This window comes from Bacillus rossius, chromosome 5 (genome assembly GCF_032445375.1).
Source record: "Bacillus rossius redtenbacheri isolate Brsri chromosome 5, Brsri_v3, whole genome shotgun sequence".
Lineage (NCBI taxonomy): Eukaryota > Metazoa > Arthropoda > Insecta > Phasmatodea > Bacillidae > Bacillus > Bacillus rossius.
The window spans coordinates 12,165,490-12,181,323 of NC_086333.1; the positions used below are offsets into that span (position 1 = coordinate 12,165,490).

The window sequence follows — 15,834 nt, forward strand, 5'->3', positions numbered from 1 at the left end:
AATTTGGAGAAGTAGTAGGTAATGTTGGTTGCTTTCGTGGCAGATAAAGGGCTCAGTATTGATAGTGTGTTAGGAGCAGATTGGTTACAGGGAAATGTTGTAATTGATTATTCCCAGCACTCTATTCAATTAAAAGGAAAAAAAGATTGGTTTTGAGACAGACATAAACACACAATTGTACAATAGCCTATGCAAATAATAATGGGGAAAAATTTTGAGGGAAAAATAGAACTTAAAAAGCAGTACATTTCAGAAACAGATGTTACTCAGATTGTGTTATATAGTGGTAACTACCAGCAGCAGAGTTAAGAATAATTTTGCAAGAACAGTACACAGGACGTTTGCAAATTTACCTGGCCTCAATAATAAATATGAATCTAAATTAAATTTGTCCAGAGACCTTACCCAGTAGCTTATCAGCCGAGGCGAGCAGTACTGTAAAAGTTTCATATCGCATATCCAAGTCTATCCCTTGATCCTAAATGCACTGATCCTGTGGTACATGATGCTTGCCGCATTAAATAAGTACATCGAAAGATCCTGGATACAACCAAAATTGTGATGTAACAATGAATAATGATCATATCAGATCAAATAATATTAAAATGATTTTTTTTTCACTTCTTAACATTTGGTATTTCGACACTTTTTTTTTAATTTTATATAATTTTAAATTTTTTTTGGAAATTTTTTTTTTCTTTATAATTTGGTTACTTTGGGTGATTTACTCTTTGTTAGGCTAGTGTACCCCCCTTAGTTAAACTTTGTGCCAGTAGTCTGAAGCACCTTTCCCAGAGACCTATAGGATATTTTTGCAGATCTAAGACTTCGTGGGCAGCCCGTTTAACATTTCCCTCGCTTCCAGGCACGCCCCAGGCCTGTAACGTTACTTCACTTCATGACTAAAACTGCATACAACAGCTCTGGACGAGTTGTTACCATTTCTCAGAGAAGAGCTGACCATAGCCTTTACCGTCACGCAAACGTCTTAGGTTCACTCCTTGAGAGTCACGGCATGGACGCTCGTTCCCAGCGTCGTGGCGCTTTTTGTTCACCCCCCTTCCCTCTCGGTTCTAAGAATTCGCCTAAGACCAATGACCGGTCATAAACCCCAGCAGACAGCGACACTGTGCTATTTTGTCACTTGTAAGGTAAATTACCTAGGCTGGTATTTATAGTCGCATCTTGAGCAATGTCTTGAGACCGTCTTGACGAAGACGGTCTTGTTTCTCAAGGCAGCGATTTCAATCTCCATGTTTCATAGTCCGCGAACAAGACGAGCTTCATGAAGACTGCATGCTCAAGCAACAGCTTGTTTGACGTAGGGGAGAGGGGGGCACATTTCAACAAATTTTATTGTATAATTTTTTTAAATTAAACATTTTATTTTTTATCTTGGTAATTAGCATTATTAGTTTTAATAGTATGTTGAGCAGCTTGTTAATTTTTACTGCAGTCTCTAATCTCAACTTTGAGATTATATTTTATATTTTATGAACCGCTTACCTTTGTTGAATTGTACCCCTACCATGGGGCACATTTCAACAATAAATAATATTTGTTTTTACTTTCAAATTAATAAAACATTTATTGGAATAAGTCAAATAAGCTAATATATGTATAACAATATACAAATGCAACAAAATAAAAAAATATTAATAGAATTAATAGATATGGTTAAATCATCTTATTCACTTCAAGCATAACATTTATGTTTTACATTATTTTCTTGTTAACTGAAGGTAAGTTTACAGTAAATGCCATAGAAGAAATGGCTCGAGATGTTCCTTCACTCCTGGTTGGCTGCGGGAGTTTCATCATAATGTCACTTCTGTCAACAATGTAATATCGTCTTTTTCAGGGAAATAAAATTTCTACGAGTCTTCATTCCTTTGCATGAGTCTAACTTTGTAATTGTTTTCTTCTTGGTCTTCTACTTGCCCTACAAATAGGACTTTGTACTTCTTTCCTGCAAAAGAAACTAGCACAAAATCATTTATTTGAATTACTGTATCATTAATTTCCAAATATAAATTTTTCTTCAAACTCTGATGTGGAAATCAAAAGTTGATCTATATATCTTTACAATCAGACTCGTCTTGCAAAAGAATTTCACTACCTTCACTATCACAAGATTCATCATTGAAACATTTTCTTGCAGGCTTGTGTTTTCCAGTTTTGATTATTTTCTCTAATTACATTTTCTTCGTGCCTAATTTTGACTTCTTTTCTAACCTTTTCATTGTTTCCTCTTCAACTCTGTATTTTTACAGTAAGTATTGATTACTCCTTTTTCTTTCTTCCTCCAATTTTTCTTCTTGGTTCTGCTTTTGGAAAAGGCCAAACATCTTCAGGTGTCAGAATTCCTTCAGGTCTACTTGTGTTTCTTTCACAGTGTTTTGATTTTTCTGGTGTGAAGTTTGAAACAGCAGAATCGTCTTAAGACGAGACACTTGCCAAGTACATGTTGCTTAAAAAGCTGCTGTGATGTTTTAGGACTAAATGAAGCAGTAGCTATATGCTGTGTTCATCAAAGCAGCTAGGTTATGAATGGTTACGGTTTTGCCAGGATTTGATAATCGCCAATCATTTTCTGCAATTTTCAGTTATGATTTAAATGGTCAATTTAGTTATAATGTAAATACACAGTTAATCTATTATTGTTTAACCCTAATTTTGATATTTTATTATAATTTTGAGTTGGAATACTGAGAAAACAAAAGGTATAAGTATTAACATTACATACACATGCCTAATATTTTAATGATAGTTAACTTATTTTAGGCATTTAGCATTTGACTCAGCCATTTTATTATGGGCCTAGGCATATTGAACTCAACAAAAAGGCTGTAATAGTCCTATGTTATTGCTTAAATGAATTATATACATGTAAGGGGGTACATTTCAACAATGTTGAAATCTGCCCCCAGCAGTTTGTTGATATCTGCCCCATGAGCAATCATTGAAGTTATAGTAATGTTACTACTTTTAGAAACTGTTTTTAAAGATGTTCATATTATTTTTAGATGCAGAATTTCTTATTTAATTGGGTAAATAAATCCTACTTACATCCATCAAAGTAGAGACTCTAAAATGCAGTGCTGAAAACAATAATCACTTTTTACTTTGCAACACATAAAACAGTGTTTACTGAATCACAAAGCACTTATGAAAAGCAATGGAAGGAAATCTATTGCTAGCTGTTGTTCTGTTGTGGAACTTGATTAGTTTCCCATTAACCAATCAAAACAAGGCTCCATTGGTATAAAATTCAAGCTGTTGAAAGGTGCCCCATGTTGAAATGTGCCCCCCTCTCCCCTACTTCCGGCTTGGTGAAGCACTTACTTGAGACAGCCGAAAAGACACGAGCATACACGAACTTTGCCGATTGAACTGTTTTCGTTAAATATTCTGGTACTATTCACACCAAGCACTGAAACCCCAGAATTTGAGGCTATTTATAGTAACAAGATTTAGTGAGTATATATCACATTCGAAGTGCATTTCAGCCACTCCGGCTTGAAAGAGGAAAAGTAAGAATTTTTTTTCCCTTCAGAAACCTTTATTATTTTCAGTCGAACAAATAAAAAAACTCCAAATTTAATTAATTATGCATTTTTAAATGTTATTTTTTCTTTCTAATGTGTCTAGTAAGTTCTTTTTCTGTTAAGTTTTTCATATCCCTAATGATTGCAATTTTTTGACAATAAGTTTGCACCTCTGTAACCAATCTGCTATTGTTTCCCTCCAATTTCCATGGCTGGATAGTTGTGGTTATGTTTTGTGTGTCGTATCTTGTAAAATTCCGCAGTTAATGTAAGTATATAAATTATTTATTTGTAAACAATTGTAGCCACATGCATATGTAACATCCGTGACAATAAATACCAAAAAGGTTTTTATACAACTTGTATATTGTTATTTTTTTTGTAAAAACCTGGTGGAGTTGACATGTTAAACATTATCTAACATCCTACTATCACAAAGTTTTTATATTAGTCATAGTTTCTGAAAACTAGATGTCACGGATGTTACATGTCACGGATGTTACATCATCATGCATGTAGTATGCAGTATGTTCAAGGAAGTTTTTTTTTGTAATCATAACCTATAATGATAACCAGTTAATGACCTTTGAATAACAAATGTCAAGACTAGTTACAATTATATTTTATGTATTTTAAAATGAATTTTTAAAAGGTTATATAAATAGGATTCTTGAGAAATTGAAGAAAAATGGCCCATATGCTTACTTAAGTGGGTTTTTTTTTCGTTTGTAGAAGCATTACGCTAAATTGAACATTCTGACAACTTACTTTTATATTTGGTTAGCCTTTATCTACCTTTAACTTAGTTATGGAAAGAAAGGGGAATTAAATGGGTTCATAATTAAATATTTTTCAACAGGTACAAGTAGAATGTGAATAATGGTAAATGTTACAGATCATGGCACCTACAACTTCAGCCCAGCGAATGGCGAAACTTAGAGCAAAATTGAAAGAAGATGCTGATAAGTTAGCAGAATACCATCAAAAAGACAGGAAGAGAAATCAGCTCAACAGGCAAAAGGCAAAAGAAAAAATTGAGAAGGATGAAAAATTAAAAAAACTTAATAGAGAAAAGACTAGGCTCAGAGTTCAGGCCTGGAGGAAGAAAAAAACTGGAGGTTCGAATAAGCAAGATTCTCCAGAAACTGTGCTAGGATCGTATGCTTCAACAAGTACACTTCGAAAAGCAGTACACAAGGTAAGACGAAATTTACCTTACAGTCCATCAAAGAAGAAGGCTGTTGTCAGACAGTTAGTAAAGGATACTTTTGATAATCCATCTGATATCATTGTTAAGAAGATGGCTTTGCCAGGACCTCGCTCGTACCCAAAGGAGGATTTGCAAGAAATTCGAGAGTTTTATGACTCTAATGATATTACTTGGCAAGCCCCAGGGAAGAGGGACTGTGTGACCATAAAATATGTAGCAACAGGCAAAAAGGAAAAGAAACAGATACGTTTTCTCATCATGAATATTGCAGAAGCTTATCAACTGTTCACACAAAAATATCCAAACATAAAAGTGTCCCTTTCCAAGTTTTATGAGCTCCGACCAAAACATGTAAGGCCTGTCAGTGAAACCCCCCCATAATGTATGTGTGTGTGTTAAACATGCAAACTTTGGTTTCTTAATTGAGGCAGTGAAACCATATTTGATTGTTGAAGATGAAATATCAAGTAATGTGAAAATTTCATCCAAGGTACTTATCGAGAAAATGTGTTGCGATGTCGACTCAGAGATTTGCATGATGAACAGATGCACACAATGCCATTGCAACATTCAGGGCTTCTTGAAACTCAGTTGTGACCTTTCAGAGAATGTAAAATGGAAAGGGTGGGTGAAATCTGATGGAGAGATGCACATAGAAGAGAAAACATTAAGTTTAAGCACAATAATAAGGGATTTAAATGAGTCACTGCCAAAGTTCAAGGAACATGTTTTTGTACAAAACCAGCAAGCTAGGTATTTTGATGAACTGAAGAAAAAATTGAGGCATGGTGAAGCTGTAATGCAGGTAGATTTTGCTGAAAATTACAGCCTCATCTCTCAAGATGAAGCTCAATCTGCTCACTGGCATCACTCTCAAGTTACAATTTTTACCTGTTGCTTGTGGTTCCTTGAGGCGACATATTCTTATGCAGTGGTCAGTGACGATGTCAGTCATTCAAAGCAGTCTGCTTGCATCTTCCTTCAGCGAATAGTCAAACACTTTCAGAATGAAAATCCTGATGTGCTAACTCACTTACACATCTTTTCTGATAATTGTTCATCACAATTTAAGAGCAAATACACAGTTTTTAATGTGTGTCACTTAGCAGATGATTTAAATGTTCACTCTGTCCAATGGAACTATTTTGCTGCAGGCCATGGAAAGGGGGCTGTTGATGCAATTGGTGGAAATCTCAAGCGTACAGTTTGGACAGCAGTGCAAGCTAGACAGGTTTCTACTCGGAGTGCAGAAGATTTCTTTCGTATTTCAAAGGATCATTGTAAATCAACACAAGTTTTGTATGTGAGCAAGGAAGAAGTAGATGACTTAAGCAGTATCCTAAATAAAAGGTGGGAGAAAGTGCATCAAATACCAGGAATCAGAAAATTCCACCATATCAAGAAAGCTGACAGTTGTCACATATATTGTGGGTTAACCTCAACAACTGCTGTCGAAAAAATAAGAGTTGGATTTCCAAACTTAGCACAGCTAAATAGCCAACGTCGCTGGAAATGCAGTGATGTTTACTCGTCAGACTCTGAAGGTGACGTTGTTGATTCAGAGTCAAACTTTGATGTCTTGATGCCACTTCAGACTACTTGCAGCGAAGATACTTCCTCTAAAACCAATGTAGCCCCTCAGACTGAAGCATCAAACCAAAATAAGATCAAGGCTGGTTCATTTGTTGAAGTTGACATTATTGGTAAAGGTAAAGCCCAAATAAAACACAAATATGTTGCAGTATGTCAGACTGGCATTACAGAAGAATCGGGTGATGTAACAGTGATTTTTTTAAAACAGTTTGGAAACAGTTCAAAAACATTTACAGTGTCTACGGAGGATGAAAAAATAATACATTTCAAGCAAGTTAAATGTATTTTGCCAACACCAGTTATGAAGACAGTTGGATCAAGAGAAGTGTACAAATTTGAAATTGATATAAACGTTTAAAAGATTTTATTTTAGTGACAGCTTTTGAAAACTCTATAGTACAGACATAATATATTTTGTATCCATAAAATGTTAGCATAGTCAAATTTATTGTTTTATAGCATGACTATTGAGATATCTAGACAAATTTTTGTAATTAATTCTAGTGTTAAAATATTAAAATCCAGGATTGTTGAGCTGTGATCTTGTCATTTGAAAAAGGAAAGTGAAGTAATTTAATTATCACTGTTATTATGCAAAAAAGTAAATGTTGTGTCACTTGTAACATCCGTGACGAAATAATGGTAACATCCGTGACGCTAAAAAATTATTTTTTAACTTTTTTGCAAGTACATGTTAAAACATGTTAGAGTGATTTCTGAAACTTCATTCTGTGTGCATTGACCCCATATACCAAACAAAGCCTTGGTTTTGGTCATGGGCCTGAATTTTTCATGTTTGCTTAGTGACCTCCCAACTGAGTTCACAAATGACGTAACATCCGTGACAATACATTCAGTCCCATTTTTTAAAAACACAGGTTCTTGGGGTAATAAAATTGTGCCTCAAGGCAGATAAAACAATAAGACTTAATTTGTGTGCTTTACAATTAATAAAATTTTATTCAATTTAAATCTATTACACTTAAATGAGCTGAATGTAACATCCGTGACAAGCCGGAGTGGCTGATTTACGTTGATGTGAGGAATTTGTTTATTGTTTTAATACTCTCTAATCACACATGGAAAAATTGATGTTTTGCGACCACAAATATGCACACCTTATAGTACATCTCAGCTTAGGTCACTTTAGATTAATGAAATTAAGAACTTTATAGACTTTTGCCTTACCTGTGCAAGTTTAACATTAAGAAATTATGTATCTAACGATTTAATAATACCCTTTTAACAAAATAATGCAATAAAATTAAGTTAGCATTTTTAGAACTGTTAATACTGAATTGCTACTTGTTTAAAAGCTACTTTTCTTTACAGAATTATCAAAAAATGTTTCAGGTAGTGAAAAACTTTTTTTATTATTATTATGAAAATGTCACTCTGCTTCAGCTTCAGGATAAGGTACAGTAAATGTTAGTTTAATAAAAATATCACATTTAACTACACAGTAAAAGAAAAATTTTAATTTAAGTAAGAAAAATTTATGTTTAGAATTATAACAATAAGTTTGAAGGAATCTGATAAGGGTACATAGTAAAGAACTTAAAATTTTGTAAAACCCTTTATAAAGTGTTTGTTTGTTCATCAATAATATAAGACATTAATTTCCTTATATAATAGGTTAATTTTTCTTGTTCAAGTTACTTGTGATTCTATAATTTAATTGTATTATAAGTAAAATATATAGACTACAGTATGTCTCAAAGCCTACTGCGTATGAAATAACCAAATCAATAAAGTGAGCTATGTATTTAAATATATTATAACAATAGATTTTAAAAAATTAATCTAATAAAATTTCTCTTAAAGCTATATATATTTGCATTTTTCATTAACTATAACTATATAAAAAAAGTACTATCAGTGCCAGGATTTGAACCACATTCGTATTGTTTCCTCTATTTAATAATGAATCGATCTGTTAATGTTTTTCAGATTGTGAAGGACGCCCCCTGTAAGGGTTAGTGTATTGGTGTATTGCTATCAAAATTTTATTTTGCATTATAAATACTTTATTATTATACTGTTATTACTGTGTATATTTATTTACTTTTTACCTTTCGGTATCAAAGCGTAATATAATGCATGCAGTTAATTAATCATTTTCTGTTCATGTTTTTCAGATTGTGAAGGACGGCCCATTGTAAGGGTTAGTGTATTGGTATTGACCATGGATTTAATAGGCCTCTTGGGGAAACTCACCATGTAAAAAAATGAGTTAACGCATTGAGCGCTGTACCTCTTGAGACAGATTTGTCTCAAAGGTGATGTGGAAATAGCGTATGTTTCTAGGATGTGAGAATTATTCAGAAGCAATCATGGAGTGTGAGTCAGCTACTGGGGGGCCTCTAGGCACAGAGTCCCTCCCCCGACCCGGCTGCCTCGGTTGACTTATCACCACCCAAGCCAACATTCCTGCAGCGAGCACCAGTGAGAGCACCCAGACCGAGATTCCCTCTGCACACAAGAGTACCGCAGCACACCTGCTGCGCGACTTCACTCTGCTCACCACACAGTAAATGACTACTCCAGTCTGACTATTGACACCAAAGCAAAAGTAACTAACCAAATATACATTTTGCAAGCTGAACAGGCCGCCAGTGACTCAAAATTAACAAGCCCAAGTACACAGTAGCACCTTTGCATCACAGCCAAAAGCAAATCACCTCCTTTTAACATGTTCTCAGAAATATTTTCCCCCAAAAACCCTCAAACATCTTTTTCGAATGAAAAAATGAAGTTGCAGCAAGCAATTTCCCATGGATAAAGCAACTTCTAAGTTACCTTACTTATATTTATTTTTATTTTTTAGTTTGTACTATTATGAATTGAAAAACCATAAAAATTACTGGTTATGACACATGATTTGCATTTAGAAAGTATGGCTTGTGTAAACAAATATGTGATACAATGGTATTCTTGCATAATAAAAATGATCATTAAATAGTGAGTGATTGTTTTATTCAACTACCGGAAGCAGAAAGAACTTATTTTCCATAATTAGTCTTGTCATTGATACATGCAAATAATTAATATTTTGTAAATACATATTTAATATAAAGCAAATTAATTTTAAGAAAATAAACTTATGTATGTGATATTTTACACAAGAAAAAAAATTTCACACTAAAACATAATAAATTAAATTTGGAATCAAATCATGTAACACCAAAAACCGAGTGTCATCAAGGAAACACTTTCCCGAGGATCACCAACACCTAACTACTGATATTTTTAAGATAATAAATTTTTGTATTTATGTTTTGTATATATTACACAAGATAAAAATATATTTTCACACTAATTGACAAGAAAAAAAAATTAAATTTGGAATCAAAGCATGCCTGTGTATCCTACCAAAAACAGAGTGTCAGCAAGGAAATACTTTCCGAGGTGTAGCTGCTAATTCATATATGTAGGTACTATAATAGTATAAGTACCTACTTTTATCAGTAATAAAGTAGTTACTTTAACTACAGCATTTATATAGCTTTGCAATGTAAATACTTTTTTTTAATTTAATTCACTTTTTTTTAAACTAGGTATATGTAAATATTATTAGTTTATAATACATCTTTGTGGCTGAGATAATATATTTATAATAATGAGAATTGTGTTTAACTAGTCCCCTCTTGAATTATTGAAGTGTACAGCATCTTTTTTATTGTATGCTGCTGCCACTCGAGTATTTGTAACATATTTTGTGTAACCAATGAGAGAGCAGTGACGTCATACCAGAGTGTCAGCAGTGATGTCCGACTCAGATTTTGCTGTGCCACTCGAGTGGCAGCAGACTCGGCCTTACCTAAGTAACTTCAAATCCTGTTTAGTAAACTTCCTAAAATCATAAGTTAATGCTGTACTGAATATACAAAGACTAATTCCCAACACACACACAGCATTACATAAATACATCGTAACTCACAAGCAGTTAGCTGATAGTTAATAAAAAAATTTAAACGTATAAATATTAGCCAACACTTTACATAATTATAAGCTTTTTGTTTTGTTTATGGTTAACGGCATAGAGTATATAAAGTACTAGTACAGAGAGAACACACAATGCAATTGCAGTTCAACGTTTTTTTTTTACACAGAGAAGCCATAGTTGCTATACGAAAACGCAAACTTGACAAACATTAAACGAAGTTGCCGACCTCCGTAGCGAAATCAGATGCACACCGTCTTACGGTGCTAGGGGTTCTGCGTTCGAGTCCCGGGTAAGGCATGGGTGTTAATTTACAGTAAGAGATTTTATTGCTACGATATGATAAAGATTAGAATGATTTAGTTCTGGTTGTGGGCGAAAGCCGTTAACCCAACGACCTAGAGATATATAGACCGCTAGTGGGAGGCCATCTTTGATTCCAATTGAATTTGACAGAATGGTGGGCAAACAGTGCTTTGTTAGCAGACGACGTACGTTGACAGCAGAAAAGTGGCAGTGTACTAAGTTAATTATGTAATTGCATTGAATCTGAAATATTAACAGTAAAGACACAACTAAAACTCGTAATGAACAAATACGACTACAATAATAACAAACCCACACAAATCATTTAAAAGTGGTCATTATTCTGTTGCAGTCGATTAATTTAAATTAATAGTACTTAGTGATGAGATAAATTTCATGTACTGTATCAAATTACATACACGAAATACATATATAATAGGTTCAATAACTGATCTACATATTGGTGACAAACATTGTGTCTAGGAAGGGTTAGCTATTTTCTAGCGCATTTAATGTCGTACCTACACATCGCATTACGATGAAACTGTATTTAAAATTATATTTCACTCGTTCCATCTTTAAGTATTACCCGCAAAAACTGTAAAATTGCGAAAAACCTACATTTTTAGGGAATTTACTAGCAACTTGCATCTTTCTCCCATAAGAACCAATGCTTTTACAGCTATGATTTGCCCACCATTCTGTCAAATAAGCTCTCTGTCTCTCTCGCTCGGATTGTAGTTCCCCAGTATGCCATCGACAGCAGCAATTGGCGCTGAAAGCAGTGTGATAAGCAGTCTATATATCGTTGCAACAATGGCTGACCATATGTTTTGTGCTGTGATAGGTTGGAATTAACGACTTCTATGTCAATCATAAACTGGAAAATGTAGTTTTGACTTAATCGTGTGCTCGATGTTAAGTTATAATTCTTAAGGAAATCAATCGTAAACCCAGCTTAAAGAGTAATAGACAAGATGGCGATCATAGTGTAGTAATGACTTTCAAAGGTTACAAATGATTTTATAAGAAGTGTCCATGAACAATGCAATGTTATATAAAGTTTTAATATAACAAATAACATGGTGCCGAAACCCGGGACAAACTGATGTTATAAGAACCAAGTGATTAAACTAGTGATATTATCAGATGTTATAATGGCCATGGAATAGAAAGTGAACCTAAAGCCTTCCAAACAGTTAGTAATAACTGAACAGGGTATGGCTTTCCCCTGGAAATCATGGATTCAACTATTCAAATGGTATTCAGTAGCTACTTATGTGATGAAGAAAAGTCCTAAAATACAAGTTGCTAAATTCATGACGATCATTGGACAGAATAATGCAGATATTTCCAACACACGTTCTCTAATCAGTGATGAATAAAAGGACATTGAGGTTATTAAAGGAAAATGTTATACATACTTTACACCCACGAACAACATAACCTATGAGAACTACATCTTTAATAAAATCATGCAAACAGAAAGACAACCTTTCCATGATTTTCTCGCAACAATAATGTGCTGTCAGCCGCGGTCTCGTGTTCGATATCGGGCGCAAGTCCTAGCAGGGTGGCTGGCTTTTTTAGAGATTTCTGTTCCGGGAGGGCGCCAGGCTAGCTCGGTGCCTAACCGTGTGAGGATCGTGGGTTCGTTGCCCCAGCATGGCCCGCTAGAACCGTCGGCGGTGATGGAATTTAGTTCCTGATTAGGTTGGGTTGTTTAAGTTAATTTACATACACTGTTCTGGTTGGTTTACGGGTCGCACGTCGCGCACGGGAGGTGTGGGGTGGACGTTCTATTGTTCACGTTTTACACTGGTTCATTACATTGGGCGCGAGATCTACTCGGCGGTACATGACTGCCAGTGAGGCGTCGGAACACGTAAAAGTTTTGGTTACACTATTACACGATTACACTTGAAAAAACTGCACACTGTGGTGCTCTTACGTACACGATTACACTCCACATGTTATCTAAGGGGGGCACCTGCGTACCTCTACGTGTGTTTACTTATTAAGCCCTCATGCCAGTCGAGGGTGGGGGGGGGAAGCTTGATTGTTTGTCGGCCAATCCTGTAAATCGTCTCTACGTTGTGGGCCGGGCCACTTGCGTAGGTCGCGGTCCGTATGCTTAATTAGGTTCACAAGCAAAATGTCGTTGTGGCCGGTGCCGGTGCACACGGCTTTTAGTTAAAGTTCTGCGGTGGCGGGAGACGGCCCGTGCTGTATGCTGAACTGCCCCGCGTAGCAACTGGTGCAGGGAGTTTTATTAATGAGCGGCTGGGTTAGTCCCTACACCGGAAAAGGACCGGGGACACACGGGGAGATTAATTGTAAGAGAAAAGGTTGATGTTTTAAATGTTTAAATGACTATATTTACCAGTAGTATTCGGTCGGTGAACAAAGGGTGATGACTCCCCGTGGAACGCACGTCCGCCCCGGCCCGCGAGCTGCTCTCAACTGGCGTGTGACCCTGGCGCGAGGGAAGGGCTCGGCCGTTCTCTCGCGCCAAAGTTTCCCAAGTTCCGTTATTCGGAAATTAATATGTTTACAAAAGGCTGAAGGCCGCTTAAAATTCCTAATATTATTACTAATGACAAGTTCTGACAAAATACTTTCTTAAATAATTGCAATTAAGTGTTTCACGTAATAAAGTTTGAATTTGTAACGTCACACCAGAGACTGTCTGTCTCTTGTCAACCTCTCTGGAGCTAATCAATCATGTAAGCACTGGGTTGCACACTGATGTTAATTAGTTGCTGTATTTAAATTAGGCTGAAGGCCGCAAGGGGGGCACTCACACACGTATTGTTTACTTAATACGTGTGAGTGACCCGGGCACTCCTACGTCGCAGTCTATTAGTTAGGGGCTTTTGTTTGTTTCTGATTAATTAATTATTGTGTGGGGAATTTTGTAGGCGCGGGGAGTGCATTGCATGTGTAATTAAAATGGTTCGCTATTCTCTACCTTGGGATGCGGTCCGCTCACTTGACTCAGGTGGGCCATGGCTAGGGGTGCCTTCCGTTAGCGGAGCCGAGTACTGGCGGTTGCAGGTCGGGCTTTGGGGTGGCCTTCGGCCGTACGATGTCAAATGAACCAAGGAAAAAAATTGTATTTCCGAAACTTATCCGAAAGTTTCCTTCGTGGCAAAATAGTTGTGGATGTACCTAGTGTTAAAGTGCGGTAAAGACTCCTGGCAGAAAAGAAACTGACATTTGATCAAACAGTGAAAATCTGCAGAGCAACAGAACTCACAAAACAACAACTGAGTACTATGACGGCAGGTCATTCAGCGAATTTTGATGCAGTTTGCTTAGAAAAAGTGGGTATAGGATCACAAATGGTAAAGAAACAATCGTCTCTAGCAGAACCAGTGGTACATATTTTGATTTACCCACCCATTTAGATCTTGTCCTGCATTTTGCAAATTTTGCAGAAAGTGTGGAAATCAAGGACTTTTGCACAGAAGTGTATGGCAAGGCAACGACACATTCATTCTTTCCAGGCGAACTACATAAATCGAAGGGAAGTCCGATGAGTATTTTCTGGTTTCCACCCTGTCTAAAGTTAATAATGAATCTCGATTAGTTGGAAACTCAAACATTACCTACAAATCATAAAATTAGTTTTATACTGGACACTGGTGTAATATCCCAACGACCTCCATCGTTGACAAAAATGTAAACTAAAATTCTTTCCATCGAAAACAAAATATATATTGCCATTCAGCAAAGACTCGGTACCGCTACTTAGTGAAAAATGTCACGAGTGGTAGCTAACAAACACAAAGAAGCTATAGTATCTACTTCAAGAGTGACAAGGTACGGTGGAAGATTAACAGACGTTTGCCGAATCACTTCTGCTTTTAATAGAGAAAAGTCACCTCTCTTTATTTCCTTTACATTATTCACATGGCCACTGATAAAAATATTTTTCCCTTACGATAATATATTCTCATCGAGGTTACTATTTTTAATCGGTAGGAAACCACATGCAGTTTCTATATCACACATGATTACAAACTGTAGTCAGCGTGCTGCGTGTCTTGGAGAGAGGCAGGCAGGTCGCGCACGGCAGTCCCTCAAGTTGTTTCGAAAAGAAATTCTACGCAGCGCCACCAGTACGATTATCAGACCCATGCATGGTGCCTATAGGGAGTCGTGTTTCGTAGCTATTTCTGCTACCATGACAGGCGAATATACATCTTTGTGCTGCAAGACTTCTAGGCATCTATACAACTACCATTCCTTTCTAAATTGGTGAAACACACCCATTTAAAGGAATTTTCAGCCTATCCTGCTAGTGACCGAGCTGAGTCGCCATCATCAATAGTTCTGCAGGGTCGTAGTTCTAGACTTTCTTCCACAGTACATCCTGTACTGGCTGGGGACAAGACCAGAAGTCCTAGAAGAGCGGAATCATCAATTGCCCTCCCCTGAACTCAGTCGAGTATAGGTATTTTATATAATTATCATGTGTAGAACCATGAGGCTGTTTCTTATTTTTTAAACTGAACACACTAGTATCGTCAATCAGTTTCAATGAGTCGTCGTACACTATAAATCAAAATATAGAACAATGGTTGAAAGAATAATAATTTGATTTTATTATTATATATTCAATAATTCTTTGTATGTGTTTCGATGGACTCATATTTGTAACAAGAATATTAATAAGTGTTTGTAATGTAATACATTTGCTAACAATCTCACACGACAGCAAATTGATTTCTGAACATGTTAATGGGATAAATGGCGCGCAACATATCAGTATAATATGTGTGTTTGTTTCAAGTCAAGATAGAGATTCACACACATATATACAGTTACATATACACAACAAAAACTTTTATCTTATTATATTTATTGTAACCATATTTTGCTAGGTATTTAAAAAAAATTCTTTTAGCAATGCCTAAGTGCTGTACATAGCGAAATTTTGAAGTGTTTTTCTGTATAATATCACTCATAAAATATATTTGTTGACACCTATCACAGCATGCTTGATGTCGATTTCAACCTTTCCCCGGTGGTCGTCGACATTTTTTGGGGCTCGGCTTGGATACAGGGGGTAGGTGTGGGGTATCAGGGGGCAGGTGTGGGCTATAGTGCCAGGGGGAAGGGGGTTGTTATGCTATGGGTTGAAGGGCCAGGTAAGCACCACTCTGGTTTATTGTCGTGGCATTTCATGTGTTACAAGGTGTTGTCTCGGTGCTCAGTCTCTTCCGGTT

At 36.1% G+C, this 15,834-nt stretch overlaps 1 protein-coding gene across 4 annotated transcripts in view; it reads right to left on the reverse strand.

The window, feature by feature from the left end:
* Positions 1–10,401, reverse strand: part of LOC134531593 (ER degradation-enhancing alpha-mannosidase-like protein 2) — a 141,791-nt gene extending 131,390 nt beyond the window's left edge. Inside the window, exon 1 of one of the 4 annotated variants that reach the window (XM_063367316.1) lies at positions 10,292–10,401. Coding sequence is in view for 2 of the 4 variants with exons in the window: in XM_063367315.1 (XP_063223385.1) it covers positions 10,172–10,281 (110 nt within the window). In the remaining 2 variants the exon portion in view is untranslated. Of the gene's footprint in view, positions 1–10,101; positions 10,124–10,171 lie in introns of those variants that run through there. The other 3 variants (XM_063367315.1, XM_063367319.1, XM_063367317.1) reach the window with 3 other exon arrangements.
* Positions 10,402–15,834: the final 5,433 nt, after the last annotated feature.